Below are 22,376 nucleotides of genomic sequence, written 5' to 3' on the forward strand. Positions count from 1 at the left end.
TGGTATGGTGTTTGCCATCTTCACTTTAATTAAGAGTCTGAGAAGAATTTTCCCCCCATCTGCTCAATGCAATAACATTACCAAATGTTAGTGTGACCTTTCTCTGCTGAGGTACAGCTGCACATCTACAGACCATCTTTTCTTTCTTCATTTCCTTCCATCCAAACAACCTTATTCTCACACTTCATCAGCTCATTATGAAGGCTGCTTGTTTCCTGTTGAACTCTCTGGACACTTGTGTTAAATGATGATGTAAGCAACTCTGATATAGATAAAACTCTGACAACCTTTTCAGAGAAATGAAAAACATTTATGTGTTATGTTTTAAGTCTCTAAATTCTATCAGGTTGATTGGAATAAACCTCTTTTCTCTTTCTCACTCAAAAACATGACTTCTTACTCAAAAAAAGGGGGGGGGCGAGGGGGAATCTCCCATCCAACATCTTTAAAATTCATACAAAATCCTTTTAAGTTATATACTCTTGGTATTTTTTTCTATTTCAAAGGCCTGCACAGACCGCTTTACCTAGGTGATATTGCTTTGCTGCCAGCACTCAGACCTAAGAATTAGAGCATCTCCCCAATTCTCATTTTTTAATATTTATTTTTTAGTTTTAGGTAGACACAATATCTTTTATTTTTATTTTTATGTGGTGCTGAGGATCAAACCCAGTACCTCTTGCGTGCTAGGGGAGCACTCTACCATTGAGCCACAACCCCAGCCCTCCTCAGTTCTCATTTCACAATTGAAAATGGAAATGAGTTGTCTGAGGTCACTCAGATAGAATGCAATTGTTTCTGTAACTTATTTTGGATTAAGATTTTCTGATAACATGTCTAAAATAAATGCAGTATCGATACTAATATCTTATAATTGCTCTATGAGGATTACATGACGTACACTGAAAACACACACAAGAAATGTAACATCTTTTCATTATATTTGCATGTGGATATGTACTGAGAGATTTTTAATAATGAATTTGTGTAAGAATGGAGAACACTTGCTATGTATGTGCTATGGTTTCAATGTGTCCCCCAAACGTTCACATGCTGGAAACTTGGTCCCCAGTGCGGCAATATGAGAAGGTGATTAGGTCATTGGGTTGCTGCCCTCAGAAGGAACTAATCTGCTCTCTAGGGACCCCAGTTAGTTACTGGGAGAGAAGGTTGCAAAAGCAAGACTGGCCTCTCCCCAGTTTCTGGCTTTCCATCTCACCATAGCTCCCTACATGACATATTCCATGAGGCCCTTGCTGGAGACCAAACTGATAGGAATACCCACTCTTGGAGGTTTAGTTTCCCAAATTGTGAGTTAAATAAATCTCTTTTATTTATAAAGTACCCAGGTGTTTTGTTACAGCAACAGAAAATGGAGTAATACAGTATATAAATTTTAATTTGAAATAATATGAATATCCTGAAATCATATATTGTCTTCTAAGTTTTAACCCTTCCTTCCTGTTCCTTCTTCCAGACAATCAGTTGTGGATGGACCTTTATTTATTTGTATGTGGTGCTGAGAATCGAACCCAGTGCCTCACGCATGCTAGGCAAGCACATTACCACTGAGCCACAACCGCAGCCCCAGACAATCAGTTAAAAAAAAAAAAAAAAGGATTTTACCTAAAAGGTTAAGAATCCTGTGTACTCCTTATAGGCCCAAAATTAGTAAGGAAAAGCAAGATTACAGTATCTGATCTGCTTACATGCAAAGCCATCAAAATTCCTCTAACGTATATTGCTTAAAATCTCTCTGCATTTTCCAGATTATTAAAAATTTAAAGTACAAGAAAAAAAAATTCCTGCAAAAGAGCACTTTGGGAAACCTGAGTTCACCTTGATTTGAAAATCTACAGTTTAACAACTTCCCAAAAGTTATCATCACTCCAGCTGAACTCCACAAATCTTTTTTTTTTTTTTTACACTTCTGCATTACTCTAAAGAAATGACCATGAAAGTATTTTTAAAGATAGTCAAGATTATTGATTACTATGTATGGATATGTTGATTGATTTGATTATGGTAATCATTATGCAACATATATACATATCAAATCATCACAGGACATACCTTGCACATGTACAATTTTTATTTGCAAATTATACCTCAGTAAAGCTGCAAAAAGGGTTATTTGAATTAATATTAATAAGCTAACAAATGCCATAAAGTATTGCCTATTTCTAAGAAGATAAAAAATGCCAGTCTTGACAAAAGTAGGTAAATTTGATTTTATATTCCATTTGTATGTAAGAATTTACCACATGATTAAGTTTAAAGCATTATTTTCAGAAAACTACCGTTAAAATGTACATGGTGCTTTAAAAGGAAGCAAAGTATTTCAATCCCTTCACTGGTTAGCATGGAGTCTTTTGTAGATGAGCTAAACACTGTTTAGAAAATTCAGAAATCTCAGTTATTTCCTCAACAATTATTTATTTTTGGCCTTTATGCAAACACTGATAGATTCTTGAGAGTGAATCAGACAGCAAAGCCCTCGCCACTTAAGTAGGGGTTCCTCCCCTAAGAAAACTGGGCGGGGGTGTTGCTCAGTGGTAGAGGGCTTGCCTAGCATGAAGGAAACTGAGTTGAATCCACAGTTCTGTAAAAAGAGAAAACCAAAAATGATAATGCAGATGGTGATAAACTCTCTAATGGAAAAAAAAAATTAGGAGTAAGGGGTGAGACAGAAGTTGCATTGATGGAGGTTGGGAGTATAACTGGGTGGTAGAGACATATTTAGCATGCATGAGATCCAGGGTTCAATCTCCCCAGCACTGGGGGAAAAAAAAAAAAGGTTACACTGATGGCCTTCAATAAACCATACTTCCTGACGTTTTCTATATTGACTCTGGACTTGGCCATGTGACTCGCTTTGGTCTGTGCAACAACAGAATGTTTAAGCAGAGGCTTCAGAAGCACTTGGATAAGGAAGTAGGGTGCATAGGATAAGGGGTATTTAAGATAATGTGGGACATCATTACCCTAGGTACATGTATGGCTGTGCATGTGGTGTGACGCTACATTGTGAGCAGCCAGAGAAATGAAAAGTTGTGCTGCGATTGTGTACAGTGAATCAAAATGCATTCTACTGTCACATATACCTAATTAGAATTAATTAATTAATTAAAAAATTTTTAAAAGGTAAAATTTTAAAAATTTTAAAAAGGTGGTCAAGGACTGCCTCTCCAAAGAAGTGAAAGTCAGCTAAGATCAGAAGGAAGTTAATCCTCAGAACAGAAATTTGAGAAGCAAGATGAGTTATGTTGGTTGAAAAGGAAGGATCAGAGCCAGTTAAGGCTTGAAGACCAGGGAATCCTGACTTGAAGCCTTGTGGACTCTGGAGAGGCCAAGGGCAAACTTTTTGCATAATTTCTTCTTGGTCACTCACCCAGATTCCCCAATAAATCAAAAGTAGACATGAAGGTCCACTAATTTTCTGGACAACCTCCTCACTTTATATAGAAATACAGAAATATTGCTCAGTTGAAAATCAGAAATAGTTTTAAGAAAGCCAGGCAACTTTCATTCTTACATTGTTGGAGGCCTGAGCTGCCATATAAAACCCAGATATTCTGCTGGAAAGACTTCCTGGATAGAGAGTTATGCCTTCACCTTTTCACTCTACTGAGAGGACATGTATGAGAAATGAAGACCAGAAATATCAGAGAGAGAAGGCCCAGCCATCTCAATATCCCAGTGAGGTTAACCTATCTACCCACCAAATAAATGCAGCCATTAGAATGACCACTGAAGAATAGCAGAGGACATGCCTCGCTGAACCCAAGTCAGATTTCAGAATCATGAGCAAATAAAGTAGTTGTCATTCTAGGCCACAAAATTTGAGGTGGTTGTTATGCAGCACTTAAAAATCTTCAACCTGTCAGGCACAGTGGCACACACCAGTAATTCCAGCAACTCAGGATGGTGAGGAAGGAGGATTGCAAGTTCCAGGGCAGCCTGGGCACTTAGCACGACCCTGTCTCAGAATAAAATAAAAGGGGTTGGGGATGTCACTGAGTGCTGCTTAGCATTTGTGAGTTTCTTGGTTCAATTTCCAGGATTGAAAAAAAAATTTTTTTTCTTAGAAAGAGAAAACAAAAACAAAAACCCTCAACCAGTGTTTTTTAAATGGAGGTAATTTTGTTCTCTAGAGGATATTTGGCAATGTCTGGATATCTGGAGGAAATTTGATTGTCACACTCATGTGTGGAGGGTATGGGTACTTCTGACATTTAATGAATAAAGGCCAAGCATGATGCTAAATATCCTGCAATGTACTGGACAAAGAACTATCCACCCAAGATAATAGCACCAAGGTTAAGAGATTCTGACATAAACAAAGGACAGAGGAATTTATGACTTGGACAGGTAATTGTTCAAACAGTCTTCCATAGAGCCAACGCCAATATCATAATTCCCAAAAGTAATATATGAAAATATCTATTTTCCTATTCCCTCACCAGCAGTATATGTCAGAAGACACATAGAAATATAGAAATAAGTACATACATACATAGATTCATAGATTTATATTTGCCATAGGAAAAAGTGATAGCATCCCTTCAACAGAGTTCTCCAATAATAATCGAGAGTGTCTCTTTGCATATTCAAGAGATGTTTGTAGTTTGTTTTTATGGTGGTCTGTTCATTCATATCCTTTGCTCTTTTTTTTAATGTGGCTATTTTTCTTTTTCTTATTGATGTAAACACTTCATATGTATTAAGGAAATTATCCCTTTGTTTATGATTTGAATTGAAGCTAGCTATGCTTCCCTATTTCACAGACTGACTTAAAGTAGTAAATAGCTAGAAACCAAACTATCCTAAGAAAAGTACACTTAAGTGAAAAAATATGTTTAAAAGCTGCAACTTTGAAAGAAGTTAACAAATGATGTGTTGAAAAAAAATACTAATATCTGTTGCCAAGAGCTGCGTAGTGGAGTATAAAGTGAGCCAGCTCATGTGAGTAGGAGGCTGAGAGGTCAGGGTGCTGAGAGCAAGGAAGTCCGCTTCAAGGCAGATGAGCAGACTGTGATTCTGAGGGACTGGATTTCAAAATGTAAGCAATTATTTAAAATAGTCATGATGACACTAGTTAAAGACCAGGCTCTAAGTTTAGGCTTTAAGTTACTCTTTACCTTCTTGAGACTCTCATCCTTCCTTCAGCCCTTCTTAATTTAAAAATGGCTGCCAACCGTGAGCTGGAGCCACCTGGCCCAGACCCATTCTCAGCTTTGCTAATGACTAGCAGTGTGGCTTTGGACGAGTTACTTAACCTCTACCTCCATTTTTTTTTTTATCTGTGTAATGAGAATAATAAAGGTGCTCACCCCACAGAGCTGTTAGGTCAGTGAATTAATCAATGTGACCCATACACACAGTCCCTACTGCATGTATGCAGAAAGTTAAAGTTATTTAATTCTTTTTGTTGTTGTTGTTCTGAGGATTGAATCCAATGCCTCATGCATGGTGACAAGTGGGCTACATCCCTTTTTATTTTGAGATGGAGTCTCAATAAGTTGTCTAGGCTGACTTCAAACTTGTGATCCTATTGCCTCACCCTCTCAAATAGCTGGAATTACAAGTGTGTGCCATCACTCCTAGATGTTTAATGTCATGAATGCACACTAATACATATACATCATTAATCTATTTCAGAAAAGTAACCCAAAATCTGAAATTTTGAATCACCTGTTAGGTATAACTACTCCCACTTCACAGATAAAGAAAACTGAGTCTCAGAGAATGTAAATAAGACCCATTTTCTTCATCAGCTTTAGGTCATTTGTAAAATTAAGTAAAGAATTATCTTTATAAAGAAAACCTGGAGGGAAAAAAAGAAGAAAACCATCACATAGCAACTGGAAAACTATCTTCAAATATATGAAGGATTCTTGTGAAGATCAGAAATTAACCTTGTTCTCTGTTGTTCTGGTGGGAAAGGTGATATCAATAGTTAGAAGAGATGCAGAACTTGGTCCAGTCTTATGAAGAACTTGATGTTTTCACTTCCTATACCTAGCTCAGCACAGGACAGATCTCAGCTCTCATTAAAATTTGTCAAATAAACAAAAGAATGAATAAAATAAATGATAAGAGCTGTCTAAAATGAAATAGCTGCCTCAAGCGCACTCCCTTCTGGCTTTGTCCTAGAAGTGACAAGCCAGACATGCTTGTAATACCATCTACTCCAGAGGCTGAAGCAGAAGGATCAAAGTTCAAGGCCAGCCTTAGCAACTTAGTGAGGCCCTGAGCAACTTAATGAGACCCTGTCTCACTAGATAAAAAGGGTTGGGAATGTCGCTCAGTGGTGGAACAGTCCTTAACGAGTCATAATTTCTGTGGGACACAAGTTTCCAGAGGCAAGACCAATCTATTGATACTTTATACAGCTAAAATGAAGGAAGGGAGAATGTTGAAGTAATTCTGCCTCAGCAGGAAAAAGAAAGAAAAAGAAGGCATGTTTCAAAGGGCATTGACAAAGCATTATTTCATAGAAATTAACAAAGATTAATTCTATCATGAGAACTATGTGCCAAACACTGCGAGAAACTAAGTCTCAATGGGAAAATAACAGCTGCCTTCCAATATTTGAAGATTTTAGGGCCTAATACGGCCAAGTTCAAATCCTGACTCATCCATTTACTCATTGTTTGACTTTTTCCGAATCCTCCACATGCTTCATTTTTGCCACATGCAAATCATAAAATGAAGACAAATAAATTCCACAAGGTTACAACACACTGTACACAAAAAAACTACCATTGTATCCAGTTTTGGGGGTTTTTTTTCTTTCTTTTTTTTTTTTTTTTGGTACCGGGAATTGAACTCAGGGAAACTCAATCACTGAGCCACATCCCCAGCCCTATTTTGTATTTTATTTAGAGACAAGATCTCACTGAATTGCTTAGTGCCTCGCCATTGCTGAGGCTGGCTTTGAACTCAAAATCCTCCTGCCTCAGCCTCCTGAGTTGCTGGAATTACCGGTGTGTGCCACCATGCCAGGCTGTATCCAGTATATTTTGATACTGTATTTCCCTTCTCCCCAAATCACACAATATAAGGAACCACATATGACAGTTGGAATTAGCCAAAGATTAAAATGGCTTTTTTTAAGAGCTAGGGACTTCTCCACCCCTGGAGGTGTTTATGAAGAGGCTAGACAGCTACCTGCTGCAGATGATAACATTGGTAACTAGCTTACCATGGGCCAAGCACTCTTGTATGTGTTTTACAGTTGTGTATTAATTCTACTTGTCCACAAAAGTCCTTTATGAGATACATATTATTATTATTGTTGTCGTTGTTGTTATTTTAACAGGTAAAGAAACAAGCAGAACAATTAATTTTCAGAAGAGTACACAGGTAGTAAGTACCAGAAATTTATACCCAGGGAGCCTTGGCTGCTCCAACTGCATATAAGCAATAGTGTGAAGGGCATTTGACTGTGGTGGGGGTGGGTGGGGGTGTTGATGACTTGGACATCTCTTCCGGCACAGAGATCCCCTGGGTGTATAATCTCAGTGAGGTGTGAACAGCTAAAGGGATTCAACCATGACAGACAGAGAAACAACCTGAATAAAATAGTAAGCCATAGTTGCCTGACCAGGTGAGGCCAAAGGAGAGGAATCCTCCAAGCCGGGAGATGGACCATCACTCAGAGATGTGGCTACTCAGGCAGAGCAGCAAACTACAGATATTTCCGAACAAGAGACCCTAGGTGTCACCAGTGTGACAGGGTGACCTGTCATGCCTCCATCCTTTTGTACTTTCATTTACACAGGAAATAACACTGTCAGCCACACAGTTGCTCATGGCGTGTACTTCAGGGACGCTGACGCAGGGAGGGGGAAAGGGTGGAGGTGGGAGAGAGGGTTGTTTGTGCCAACATGTTACACCCGGTCACGACATGCTGCCTGCTCTACTTGCCCCTGGCGGCTGCTTACACAAGGCTTGGACTGTTTGGAACAGGGGAGTGGGGACAATCCACGTTATATATTTGCAGACTTGGTTTTAAGAATTATTACCATCCGTTTAGGTTCAGGGTTTGATTTTGAGGGGAGAAGGGGAACCAAAAGATGACTAGGTTCAAACAGAATTTTTCTTCCCTTATTCCCCCTGCCTCTAGAAGCTCCCCCTGCCTCTATTAGCTACTTATGCTAATTCTAGAGTTCAAAGTGATTAAGTCATCCTGCAAGAGAAAATAATAAAAACAGGACTGGCCTATATGTGGGTTTTTTTGTTGTTGTTGTTCTGTTTTGTTTTTTGTATTTATATCAGGGATCGAACCCAGAGCTATATCCCCAAACTTTTTCTTTTTCTTTTTCTTTTTTTTTTTCATTTTGAGACAGAGTCTTGCTAAGTTGTTGAGGATCTTGCTACAAAATTGCTAAGGCTGGCCTTGAACTTGTGTTTCTCCTGCCTCAACTTTCATGTGCATATAAATTAGTGAAAGAATATTTTCACACTCTGTCTTGTTGGCACACCTCTGAAACAGACCGGATAAGGATTACCATCCCCATTACACAGATGAGAAAAGTGAAGCTCCAAAAGATGGTCAACACTATTCAGAATGGTACTTAGTCTCTTTCTAGGAAAGAAAAACATCTCTGGTTTATAATTAAATATTTTTTTGTATAATTAGCACATGTTAAGACTCAACCTTATTCAAACTCCTTACTGATCCTCCCAACCCCCAGACCCAGATTATTCACTGGTCACAAAAATCAAAAAACTAAAGGCCAGAACAAGAATTGGGTTCTATTCTAGGTTGCAAGAGACTTGTAGTGATACACACCTGTAATCCTAGCAACTCTGGAGGCTGAGGCAAGAGGATCACAAGTTAGATGCCAGCCTTAGAGATTCAGCCAGAACTTGTCTCAAAAATTAAAAAGGGCTCAGTGGTAACTTATGCTAATTCTAGAGTTCAAAGTGATTAAGTCATCCTGCAAGAGAAAATAATAAAAACAGAGCTGGCCTATATGTGGGCTTTTTTGTTCTGTTTTGTTTTTTGTATCCCTGAGTGCAGTCCCTTGTACCTCTGGGGGTGTGTGGGGAGGTACAATATAATCAAGTATAATACATGGTGTTTGATTGTATCCTGATTTGAACAAATCAATAAAAGACTCATTTGGAATCAAATGGGAAAATTAAACCTTGTTAGGTAGGGGTGAAACGTCATAATATCTTTAAAACACATTAGCACAAAATAATAAATGAAGCATATATGGCAATATATTGAAAATTGTTGGCTCTAGGTTACAGCTATATGGGTGTTCATTTTACAGTCCTCTCAATATTTCCATAAATTAAATTTTTCATAACAAAACTGTTAGAAAGGGGCTGGGGTTGTGGCTCACTGGTAGTGCACTTGTCTAGCACGTGTGAGGCACTGGGTTTGAGCTTCAACACCACATATAATAAATAAAGGTATTATGTTCACGTATAACTAAAAATATATTTTTTAAAAATCAGTTGGAAAATAATCACTCATTCTATCTTTTTCATTTGAATTCCTTTGTATTTTTTAAAATTTTTATCCTTATATTTTCTTTCATTCCCTTTCAGTGTATAGAAAATTTGGTGTAGATGAGATAGAAATTGAAAAAAAAGTTCAATCTCACGTCTGACTGAAATTTCATAGCTATTGTCTTTGATTATATCCCACAACCTGGGGGGGAAAAAGTTTTCTAAAGAGCTCATTTTTTTTCTTTTTTCTTTTCATTTTGATATCATTTCAAACTTACATGAGTAGTATGAGAACTTTGTTGTAGCCTTCACCCAGATTCATCAATGATTAAGGCTCTACCACATTTGTGTATCTTTCTCTCCGTCTTCACAATGAGATGTATGTTGTCTGAACCATTTGAAAATGAATGTCTTTGGTTAAATATTAGGCTCCGGGATCTTGGGAGAAGTTATAATTCAGCATGTTTCCACTGACTGAGGAAAATAAGCATGTGGCTCAGTTGTTGTTCAGTACTGGCACCTGTCCAAGATGTATCTTCAGATTCTGTGGCGTGGATTTTCATGCACTATACAAACATTCATATGAGGAGTTGCTTAATGATATACAGAAATTTCTGAAAGCTGAAAAAGATGAATTAATTTTGGAAGTTCCAAACCCACCTCTCAAGAAAATTCGGCTTCAAGAACTGGAAGATGGGATTGATAATCTGAGTCAAAATGGGGAGAGCAAGATCTCTGTTATTGAAGATGGGAGCATTGCTTCCCCAAACTCAAATTTAAATGTAAATGTATGCAATGTTTGCCTAGGAATTCTTCAAGAATTCTGTGAGAAAGAGTTCATTAAAAAGGTGTGTCAAAAGGTTGAGGCCTCTGGGTTTGAATTCACAAACTTGGTATTTTCAGTCTCCTTCCCACCACAGCTCTCTGTAAGAGAGCATGCTGCATGGTTGCTGGTAAAACAGGAAATGGGAAAACAGAGTCTGTCACTGGGAAGAAATGATATAGTTCAGCTAAAAGAAGCCTACAAATGGATAACATACCCCCTGTTTTCAGAGGAACTGGGTGTTCCCATTGATGGAAAGAGCTTGTTTGAAGTGAGTGTGGTCTTTGCTCACCCAGAAACAGTTGGGGATTGCCACTTCCTAGGTAAAATTTTCCCAGACTGTTTCAAGCCAGCCAAAAATAAGCAGGTAATAAAATGTCTTTTAATTTTCCTTTTACCCTGTATAGTCGGTATTCACTAGAATGGCAGTTATGAAAGCTTTGAATAAGATAAAAGAAGGGGATTTCTGCAAGCAGTTTCCTTGTCCTCCAAACTCACCAAAGGCTGTTTGCACTGTTCTTGAAATTGAATGTGCTCATGGTGCTGTTTTTGTGGCTGGGAGATAACAATAAATATTCCAGGAATCTACCACAAACTCCTTGGATAATTGATGGAGAAAGGAAGCTGGAATCTTCAGTGGAAGAATTAATTTCAGATCATCTGCTGACAGTATTCAAAGCAGAGAGTTTTAATTTCTCATCCTCTGGAAGAGAAGATGTAGATGTGAGAACATTAGGAAATGGAAGGCCCTTTGCAATTGAGCTGGTGAATCCTCATAGAGTATATTTCACTTCACAAGAAATTAAGGAACTTCAGCAGAAAATTAATAAGTCATCTAACAAAATCCAAGTACGTGAGTTGCAGCTTGTCTCAAGAGAGGCAATAGGACATATGAAAGAAGGTGAAGAAGAAAAGACTAAGACCTATAGTGCCTTAATATGGACAAATAAAGTAATACAGAAGAAAGACATCGAATTCCTGAATGATATAAAGGACCTAAAGATTGAACAGAAAACCCCTCTATGGGTCCTTCACCGAAGACCCATGGCTTTGAGAACTCGTGTCATCCACTCTATGGAGACACACTATGTGGATGAACATCATTTCCGCCTTTATCTGAAGACTCAAGCTGGAACCTACATTAAGGAGTTTGTACATGGAGACTTTGGGAGAACCAGGCCAAACATTGGCTCTCTGATGAATGTGACTGCTGACATTCTTGAGCTGGATGTGGAGTCTGTAGACGTTGACTGGCCACCTGCTCTGGATGACTAGCTTTCAGATTTGGAGATAAAGAGTAGGGTTTTCGTGGCATGATGTGGACATCTATGCAACATACCCTGTAAAAATGGCTGTTTACCCACCATAATGGTGTCTTGGAAACCATTTGGATCATGTTGATCTATTTTTAAATTTGTTATAACATCTCAGGATCTGTGTGTATATTTTGTGTTCAGTTGTTCTAAGAATGTCTTATGACTTTTCTCATTCTCTGTCTCACTCTCCCCAGTGAAACTATGAACAGTGAAACCATTCTTCTTCCTAATTCTTTCATTCAGAGAGGTGCACAAACAGGAAAAACTGTTCATTCAAGAAGCTGTAATTTCTTTCAGCAAGATTTCTTCTGCAGGAGACATGTCACCTTTAAAATCATGTTCTAAATTTTTAAATTATCTGAACAAAAGTTCTACTGGATTTATGCAGCATAGGATCCTATAATATTCTAAGATATCAATGCAAATATGACATCATTAATATTTTTCCTGGGAGGCCTCAAGCAAGCTATTATCAATGGAAGTACTTTTGGGTGTAATTTGTGACAAATCATAATGACCTCAAATTACTATTTTGACAATCTAAAATTGTTAGTACATGTCCCCTGTGGAAGGAAAGTGAAACTTTAGGAATTGAGGCACACCATGGTAAGAGACTTTCACAGACCTTTTAAATAAAGAGAAACAAGTGCCTTTAATAACTACAATCCCAGGGTTAACAATTTGAAAAATTGAGATTACTAAAGGTAAACTGATACTATTTCACAGGTCTTCAATATATTATCCAATTTCAAACATTTTAACAAGGTAGATAGGATATTGCCTCTAATTTTTTAATTATGGAAACCAAAGAATAAAAGTTAAATAAATGACTTATCTAAAATTTTTACTTTGATATCCAACACTAGAACTGAAGTATCTTAGTCCCTAGGGTCTTTCATAATTAAACCCTGTTAATCTATCACCTATTTTATGAAGGAGACATCTGAGAGTACCAATTAAATTCATGTAACCATAGAACTGACTTTTGGAATTTAGGTACCAAATCAAGAAACTTACCAAAAAATGGCCCAAGTATATATCATATAGTCCCATATAATCATCATTTGTTAATAAGTTAATCATCAGACATGATACAGAGGAAAAATATTAAAACACCTAAAGAAAATGGATGGCTCATTAATAGTTTCAGAAAGGAAGCTCATTAAAATTTCTGATTTAAGTGTAATTTCCATCACCTGATTCAACAATTTGAGCTTGACTTGGACAGTATGACTGTTTCTTATCTCTATACTAAACAGTTCATTGATACCAAGATTCACTTTAGATATCAGGAAAATGGTTTTGACATGAAAAAGTAAGACTACCACTTTGAAACCATGTATTTACTCATATGTGAATAATAGTAAAAAATTGTTTCACTATTCTCAATGCCAAAAAAATGAGAAAAGGATCACAGAAATAAACTTTGATTGAAAAAAAAAAGGAATGTCTTTAATGCCCAAGTGCTTCAGTGTGTATCTTCTGAGAACAAAGATTTTTTTTCCAGATGACAACATAATTATAAAATTCAAAAATTTCAACACAAAGTTCATATTCAGACTTTGTTAATTGGCTCAACAATGTCCTTTATAGAATTTTCCCACAATCCAGTGTTCAGGGCCTGGTCCATTATTGTACATCACATTTGTAGTGTCCCTGCAGTCCTTCTTCATCTGGAACAGCTTTTCTGTCTTTCATGACATGAACATTCAAGTGTACAGGCCATTGTTTTGTGAAATGTCCCTTAATTTAGGCAGAAAAGTTAATAACTATAATCAAGTTTTTGTCAATTCAACCTTTATCTTCTCCAAGAATGGCTGGAATTATTTTTAGAGGAAAAGAGAAAACTTCAACTGTTAAAACTTGAAAGGAGCATTATTCTTCAGAAGAAGATTCAGACAGGCTCTGCTCATGAGTGAAATCAGATTAATTTATATGACACAATCAGGTTTAAGCTAGGCAAAAAGATAACCAGCAGCTACAATAATTTAGTATCAAATCACATTCCAAGGGAAAGGGTAATGATCTCTAAAAGTTGAAGTTTTGTTTTTTAATTTTTTTTCAAGTTTTTAAGTTAACATACATGTTCTCTTATCTGATGTGCAAGATATGTTTATACATAGCAAGAAAATCAAGTTGCAAATTTAGATATATTCCAGAATTGCATTCTTAGATAAAACCTTCGAGAGATCATCTAGTTCAATTCTTTCATAGGAAGATCCAGACTGCTCAAAGGTCAAGATACAGAAATATTCAGACAAGTGCCAGTGGATATTTGTACAAGGATGTTCACCCAGCACTGTTTGTAATAATGGGAGAAAGGAAATGATCTCAATGTTACTCAATGGGAAGTTGCTTTAAAAAATTATTTTGTTGATACAATAGATTCTCCATAACCACTGACTAATGATGCAAATGCACATTTGGTGAAAGATACCCCTCAAAAGGTGAAATGGAAAAGCAAACTCTAAAATGGCAAGCTTAATATAATCCCACTTTGTAAATATTAATGTGTATGGGTGTGGAAAAGTCTACAGATAGACTTATATGCGAAAATACAGCTAGTGATGGCTTCTAGGCAAGACAATAATTGATTTTAACTGATTTCTTTTTTTAAACAGCACTGGGTATTGAACCCAGGGCCTCTGGATTGGTAGGTAAGCACTCTATCTCTGAGTCATATCCCTAACCTTTAATTAACTTTTAATCTTAATACAGTGAGAATTTTTATATCCATTATTCTTTATAAGGAAAAATAAAGTCCTTTTCATTTCAACAAGCAAAAATCATTTCATTTTCACTTTTACTAATGAATATTAACAACCATCAAAAGTGTGTTGGGATGTTTAAATGTTTGCTGGAAATATTCTTTTTTAATATTTTAATTGTAAACGGACACAATACCTTTATTTTATTTATTTATTTTTATGTAATATGAGGATCAAACCCAGTTCCTTCAATATGCAAGGCAAGCACACTACCACTGAGCTACAACCCCAGCCCTGGAAGTATTGTTCTCAATGTCCAAGATCAGATCTGCATTAATCTATGAGGCGAAAGCTCTCTCAACAGTGGGTCTTACAGCAGAATAATACCACTAGGAATAGAATTTGTTTGTAAAGAAAACAGTATGTCTCGCTCTTGGAGAAAGACTTGCTATAGGGAGTTTTGATTTATATTTTCATTTTTATTATTTATTCATTTTTGCAGCACAGGGAATGGAACCCAGAGGGGGATACATCCCCAGGCCTTTCTATTTTTTATTTTGAGTCAGGGTCTCACTAAATTGCCAAGTCTGTCCTCAAAGTTGGAATCCTCCTGTCTCAGCCTCACAAATCACTGGGATTACAGGTATGTGCCACCAACCACATGTAGGGAGTTTTTTGTGTGGATGTGTGAATCCATACAAGGATCCTCTGCCCCCCCATTGATGGGCAGAGGGTTTGATGAATGGATGAACAGAGAAATGGATGAATGGATGGATACATGCATGCATGAATATACTAAAATACGTTTGAATATGCATTGCATATTATTCTTTAATGAATTGGAGATGGCTAGGAGAAAAGGTGTTTTTTTGGTTTGTTTGTTTGTTATGATGCTGGACAATTGAACCCAGAGCCTTGTGGATGCAAGGCAAGCAGTCTATCAACTGAGCTGTATCCCCAGCTCCCATCCTAGGTTTTCATTCTTTAGTTTTCGTAGCCAATTTTCACAGTAACCGTATTTCTTCAGCTGTTAACACCCTCTTAGGGTGCCATCCAGAACATCTAACCAGTTCTATATCATGAAATGTTCTCAACCAGCTATGAGGCTCCAAAGAGTAGATGGAGGCATCAGTGGTGTCAATCGCAACTATGGAATTCTTAATCTTTCTGGAAGGTGCTGGGTCCCGTTTAAAGTTTGCAGAAAGTTAAGGCTCATTCTTCTAGGGAAAAAAAAATGAGCACAGTATTCTGGCATAATTTCAGCAGATTCATGAGCTTCCAGAACCCCATACACTGATGTCACTAAGTTTCACCAATTCCTTGTTAAGGACTCCTAAGGTCGCCAAACACGGTGCACGTCTTTAATCTTAGTGCAGGAGGATTGCAAATTAGCAAGGCCTTCAGCAATTTAGCAAGATCCTGTCTCAAGATAAAAAATAACAAAAGGCTGGGGTGTAGCTCAGTGGCAGCATGTCTGGGTTCAATCCCCAGTACTAAGAAAAGAAAAAAGAAAGAAAAGAGAACTGCTAAGCTGTAGCAAGAAATGACTGATGTTAGTAAAGACAGGCAAAAGTGGCCACAGAAGCTTTGAAGGTCAACTCCTTGTATTTCTATTTGACATGGAGGATTCTGGCGACATTAAATGTAGCTGAAGAAACTAGGCATTTAAAGTTATGAAGAAGAGATCAGGCACGGTAGTACTTGCTTGTAATCCCAGTGACTCCAGAGCCTGAGAGAGGAGGATTACAAGTTCAAAGTCAGCCTCAGCAACTTAACAACACCCCTGTCTCAAAAAAAAAAAAAAAAAAAAAAAAAGAGAGAAAGAAAGAAAGAGAGAGAGAAAGAAAGGCTGAGACGAGGATGTGGCTAAGTGCCCCTGGGTTCAATCCCTGATATTGAAAAAAACAAACAAACCAAACAAACAAAAATTAGGAAGAAGAAGCTAGAAGTTAATATAGTTAATTTATTTTTTCTGGTTGATACTTTAAGTTAAAACAATGCCTTTCAGAAGAAATAATTCACCACAGTTCCAAGTGGTGAAGTAAGGACAAGAGTCCATGATTCCTTACAAAAAAAAAAAAAAGAAAGAAAACTGAGGAGGTATTCATTTATTCAACAAATCTATACTGAATTCCCACTATATGCCAAGCCTTGTTCCAAGAGCTAGAGACATAACAAAGAACAAAACTGACAAAGTGTCTGCCACGTGGAACCTACTTTCTTGTTGAAGCTGGGGAGGGAGACAATAAACAAATAACCATGTGATATAATTTCGCATTGAAATAAGTGCCCCGAAGAAAACTACAACAGAGTAAAGAGAAAGAGGGCAACAGGAGGTTGTGCAACAGGGGACAGTTAAGCAAACTAAACCAGAGCAGAGCAACTGCTGGGCCAGATCTGATGCTTTAATAGAGAAGATTAATATGGCCTCAGGAACACAGTATGCAGCCACTGAGTTTCCAAGTATGTTCTTTTCTACCCCAGCCAGGAAAGCAGGGCCAGAAATAGCTGGAATTCACAGGTACTGTTACCAGACAATAATACACCTTTGCAGTTCCCCCCACCCACCCCGGGGGTTGTATGAATCCTTAGCCCTCTGCCATTGCATGGTCCAAAGAGATCTGGATCATCTGGCCATCCCACAAAACATCCTATTGTTCCATTACACTGGTGACATTGTGTTGGCTGGACTGGAAAGGCAAGAAATGTCTAGCACACTGGAGGCTTTGGTAAGATGCACGTATTCCAGAGAATGAGAGAAACTCTGTGAAAATTCAGGATTTGTTCATCTATAAAATTTTAAGGGGAAAGAAGGAGATGCTAAGATATTTTTCCAAAGTAAGAGACAAATTATTGCATTTTGGGTTTCTTACCATGAAGAAGGAAGCACAATGCCTGCTAGACTGCTTTAGGTTCTGAAAGCAGTAAATTCCACCCCTATAAAGACACGGCTTTGGTCCACATATTGGGTGTCATCCCAGACTACCAGCTTTGAGTGAGGCCAGAGTAGGAGAGAGCTCTGCATTAAGTCCAATCTGTGGTGCCAGCAGCCCTGTCAGGGTGTTGCCTCTGAGTTGGTTCTCCAGCTTGGCAATCTATAGGCTGTCCCAACACTCTCTCAGGGTGGCAGCTTCTGGGTGACCCGGGATTTAATAGGATCTTGGTCATGAAACTCCTCCCATATCTCCTTTGCTATAGAGTCCCTTGTCTGATCCCCAAAGTTCCATGGGATCCCCAGGCCAGTGAATTAAACCCTTGGTAAGTTTTCAGAGTGTGGTTCTTCTTGGGGCCCAGAATTCAGGAAGAGGTAAACCCGCACCCAGAATGTGTCTATCCCTAAGAATGAACTACTGCCCCTTCAAGAACCAAAGGGGCTCAGTGTAGTCAGCCTCTCCCAGAGTCTCCATTGCTGACAGTTGGACATTTGGCAATGACAGTCTTAACACGTGAGAGCCCCACAATGCTTGTTCCCTGCAGGACCTCCACCCCTGCTACTATGTATCCTTCATGCCAGCACTGGAGTGGCCAATGACAGGGGCTGGCTGTCAGACGATTGGCCAGTTTATTCAATCCTCTTGGTTTTCTGTGCCTTTTCTGTGGTTATTCTTTGGTGGATGTTAACATTCCTATACATTGATCCACATTCTCTACCTAGACCTGAGATCTGTTTTCCTTCCAGGCCCGTGGCCAACTCACTAGGCCATTTATCCCTGCCCATAAGTATATTGGAAACTCCAGCTACCTCTCTTTCTACATACTGTGAATAATCAAGTGCACCACTCTACTATTGGGAGAATTTTCCTCTTCTCCTGTCCCAAGGCTACCTCTGAATGGACTATAGAGAAGTACCATCTATTTTCAGCCTGCATTCACACCAGGGTAGATCCATCCACAAGGCAAGCTCAGACTTTTTCAGACTCCCCAATCAGCCAAGGGTGTGCCTTGGAGGAGAAAGGCTGGGCAACAGTTGGGAGGTACATTGGGGGTCTGTGCTACTTCTCACGAAGTTTCCTTGTCCCCTCTGGTCCTTCTTATGCTTGATCCTGAGTGTAGCTTCTTCATTTTATGAGAGATTACTGCTGGGTCCCCTTCATCTTATGATTTGGTTGATCATGATGAGAAGCTTTACTGCACGGTCATTTGGTGACCCCTGACAGAATTTCTGACTCTATCAGAGCCCTGTAGCATGGTAGGAGTCATTTTCCAAAGGCCTATGAGTCTCCACTGGAGATAGCATACTGTTACTCCCAATTTCCAAAGACCTTAATTGGGGTTCTCCCACTGGGGACCTGCCACAAAATCACACCTCATCTTTCCCACCACTGATACTTCCAACTGCAATGGGTCTGCTGAATCACATGGCCCAAGTGATAGGGCCTGGACCTGCTGAAGAGCCCTTCCCTACACTAGGCCCCATGCAAACCTTGCAGTCTTTCATGTCACCAAGTATATAAGCTGGAGCAGTAACCAAAATATAACATGTGTCTCTAAATGCTCATTTATTTTTTTGTTAAACATAATGAAAGTGCTTGAAAGTTGGATGACCCAGTAAAAGTACTTCAGTTTCTGTGTAGGGTTTCAGCCTGAGTATTCAAAAAGAATAGAGTAAATCCCTCAAAAAAAAAAAAAAAAAAAAAAAAGCTTAAGGCAATTTTGTTTTGCTTTCTTTCTTTCTTTTTATTTTTGAGGCATGCAAAACCCAAACTTTCTAATTGGTTAGCCAAGCATGAGGGGTCTACCAGAACAAGAAGGAAGTACCTTCGGTAGTCCTCATGCCTTGATCTCAAATGAGCTCTTGTCAGATATTAATACACTGCTTTCTTAAACATGGGAAGTGACTAGGATCAATTTTCTCAAAGGTTCAGGATGGCACAATGCTCCTCCCTGCTCCCCTGCCCCACAGAAGCTGTATGAGAATATATCTAACTAGTATGCATAAAGTTTTCATTGACTCAAGCCCAGCAGAAGGTCCAAGAAGTAATACAGTATCCTATTTGTTCTAGTGTAAACAAAAGCCCTATACTTGTTTGTGGTTATTTTAAGAGAATTGACTTTGGACCATATTCAGAAAAGTTCAGGCTTGGTTAATGCTATTTTTCTGTCTCATGTCTTTTAGCTGATGACTCAGCTGATGACTCATATTTATCATGTTATCATAAGATAGATAATATTGCTACCTATCATTTAGTATGTTATTTGTCCCATTTATTTTAACAGATGACTCAAATTAATCATGTCATCTCAATAAATAATATTGCTACCTATCATTTATTAGTGGGTTTTTTTAAACTATAAGATAATGCTAAGAATAATCACACATAATACTTAGATAAATCTAACACAAGGGGCTATGTCAGGGCCATTCCCAGATTGCTACAAGGATTACAGGACTCAGGATATAGTACTACTCATGGCTATGATTTAGTCCAGTAAACAAATACAAAGCAAAATCATCAGAACAGGGACTCATGAGGCATCCCTGTAATCACAGCAAATTGGGAGGGTGAGGCACAAAGCCAGCCTCAGCAATTGAGCAAGACCCTGTCTCAAAAAATAAAAAGGACTGGGGATGTAGCTTAGTGCCCCTGGGTTCAATCCCCTGTACTGGGGGGGGGGGGTGGTGGTGGTGGAATCAGTCAAGGGGAAAGGCACATGGGTAAACCCAGAAGCAACCAGGCACAAGCTTCCAGGAATCCCCTCCCAGTGGAGTCCCACAGGAAGTGCTTAATTCCTCCAGCAGTGAGTCATGACATTAGTGTACAGTGCTGTCTACAGGGAGGCTCACAAAAGACTCAGTGCCCAGGATTTTATTGGGAATTGATCACATACACAATGTACCTGGTACCTCCGCAAATTCCTAACTCCTAGATGGAAAGCAGATGTTTGGCATAAACCATATGTTTGCACAAAAAAATTTAGGTGTAGTGAGATGCCTTTACCAGAAAACCTTCCTGAAATCCAGGTTCCCAGGTGCCAGTTAATGGCCAGTCTTGCAAGCAGGCCTTCTAAAAGATGATGCTCTCAGGAGAACAATGCCTTTCTAATCTATGTCTTTAAACTTCTTTCTTCACATAGGCAATATTGCCATTTTTGAAAAAACAAGTATGTTTCTATTTTATATTTGTTCATATTCCATTATATTTTCATTTTATACAAATCTTTTTAAAAATATTTTTGGGGAACTGAACCCAGAGGTGCTCTACAATTGTGCTACAGCCCATACCTTTTTATTTTTTATTTTGAGACAGGTTCTCACTAAATTGCCCAGGCTGATCTTTAACTTGTGATCATCCTACCTCAACCTCTCAGGTCACCAGAATCACAGGCACACACCACCAGATCCATTATATTTTTATAATTTTATATATTATATATAATGTGTGTGTATATACTCATATAGATGTACTCTCTGTTTTGTGAATGTAAAACTGAAACTCAGCTAGTTTAAATATCTTGTTCCAGACCAACAGGTCATATATGACAATATGAGTCTGCTTCCAAAGGCCATATGTTCATCACTATGTTGTAATGTCTCAAATCCTAGCATCTAATATATTTGTATAATATACTCCTTTTTTGTTGGGGGGTAACCAGGGATTGAACTCAGGGGCACTCTACAACTGAGCCACATCCCCAGCCCTTTTTAAAATTTTATTTAGAGACAGAATCTCACTGAGTTGCTTAGCGCCTCACTTTTGCTGAGGCTGGCTTTGAACTTGCAATCCTCATTCCTCAGCCTCCAGAGCTGCTAAGATTTTAGGCATGTGCCACAGCACCCAGCTTAATATACTTCTTTTAAAATCAAGATTAAATTACATACTTTCAGATTTTTCTATAACCCTTTCACTGATAATTGTGGCAGCCATGAATCTACAGTTAGAAGAAAAGGAGCAGGGGTTTTACTGAATGGGTGGTACTCGGGATTGGACCCATGGCCTCCCACAGGCTGAGCACATGCTCCACCACTGAGTTATACCCTCAGCCTCAAGGAATGGGTTTAACATCAGTAAGGTTTATGAAGGAGAAGAAATTTCAGCTATTTAGTTTTGTTTGTGTCCTTGTGTGATCATTTGTTTTTACTCTGATCTACAAAATGAAATCAAGTCCTGAGTCCAGACACCCAAAAGAAGGCTCCAGGTTGGGTCTTCTTTGGAACTGTGCAGAAGAGGAATATAGGAGAGGACGACCAGTGAGTATCTGTGGGTGAGCTGCAACCCCTCCTCTTTCAATGTCTTCCTGGGAAGAAATGGGAAGATGCTTCCTCTGTATCAGAGCCTTCCAGGTGTCCACAAGACACACATTATTTCCACTTCAGTCACTTCCCCTGGGGGAGATCTCTGACATAGACCTCAATTGAAATGAATGAAGAAAGAGCATGTGTATTCACAAGCCTCTTAGACAAAAAAGCAAGGCCACCCATGAAAGCTCTTTATTGACCCTCTTTGCTAAAGTACTGATACCGAAAGATAAACATGTTGTCTATAAATAAACACATAAACAAACAAACAAATAAATAAATAAATCTGTCCACTCTGACCCACATCCTTGGGCCCAAAGGAATTACAATGTCACCCAGTCTGAACAGTGTTGTCCTGGCATGGTTTCTTTTTTCTTTCTTTTTCTTTTTGGTATTAGGGATTGAACCCAGAGGTACTTCACCATTGAGCTACATCTCCAGTTCTTTTTATTGTTTATTTTAAGGCGGGGTCTCACTGAGTTGGGTGGGGCCCCACTAAATTTCTGAGGCTGATCTCAAACTTGAGATCCTCCTGCCTCAGCCTCCCATGCTGCTGGGATTACTTACAGGTGTGCATCACACTGCCTGACACAGTTTCTTAAATTTGATTTGCCTAGCAGCAGCAAAAGAAGCTCTTACAGAGTATTGTTTACATATCAGAACAACATTTGCTTTGATCAACTACTCAATACTAAAAATATCAGGACCTATTTATAATTCATCTCTCACTTGTTTGCTCTAAGCCTAGAAACTTGGCATACATAAAATCAGATTTAGGGTTAAGGGATGAAGTCAGTGATTATTTCAATCACCCCTTCACC

General features: G+C 38.5%; 1 protein-coding gene across 1 annotated transcript; it reads left to right on the forward strand.

Moving 5' to 3' along the window:
- The first annotated feature begins 9,892 nt into the window (after positions 1-9,892).
- Positions 9,893-11,955, forward strand: LOC308632250 (tRNA pseudouridine synthase Pus10-like). Its single transcript, XM_081264181.1, is given in 4 exon segments — positions 9,893-10,319; positions 10,407-10,661; positions 10,702-10,857; positions 10,859-11,955. Coding segments are annotated over 4 exon segments (1,509 nt in total). The 5' UTR covers positions 9,893-9,932; the 3' UTR covers positions 11,570-11,955.
- The last annotated feature ends 10,421 nt before the right edge of the window (positions 11,956-22,376 follow it).

The sequence above is a fragment of the Spermophilus citellus genome (genome assembly GCF_964194105.1).
Source record: "Spermophilus citellus genome assembly, chromosome: 2".
NCBI lineage: Eukaryota > Metazoa > Chordata > Mammalia > Rodentia > Sciuridae > Spermophilus > Spermophilus citellus.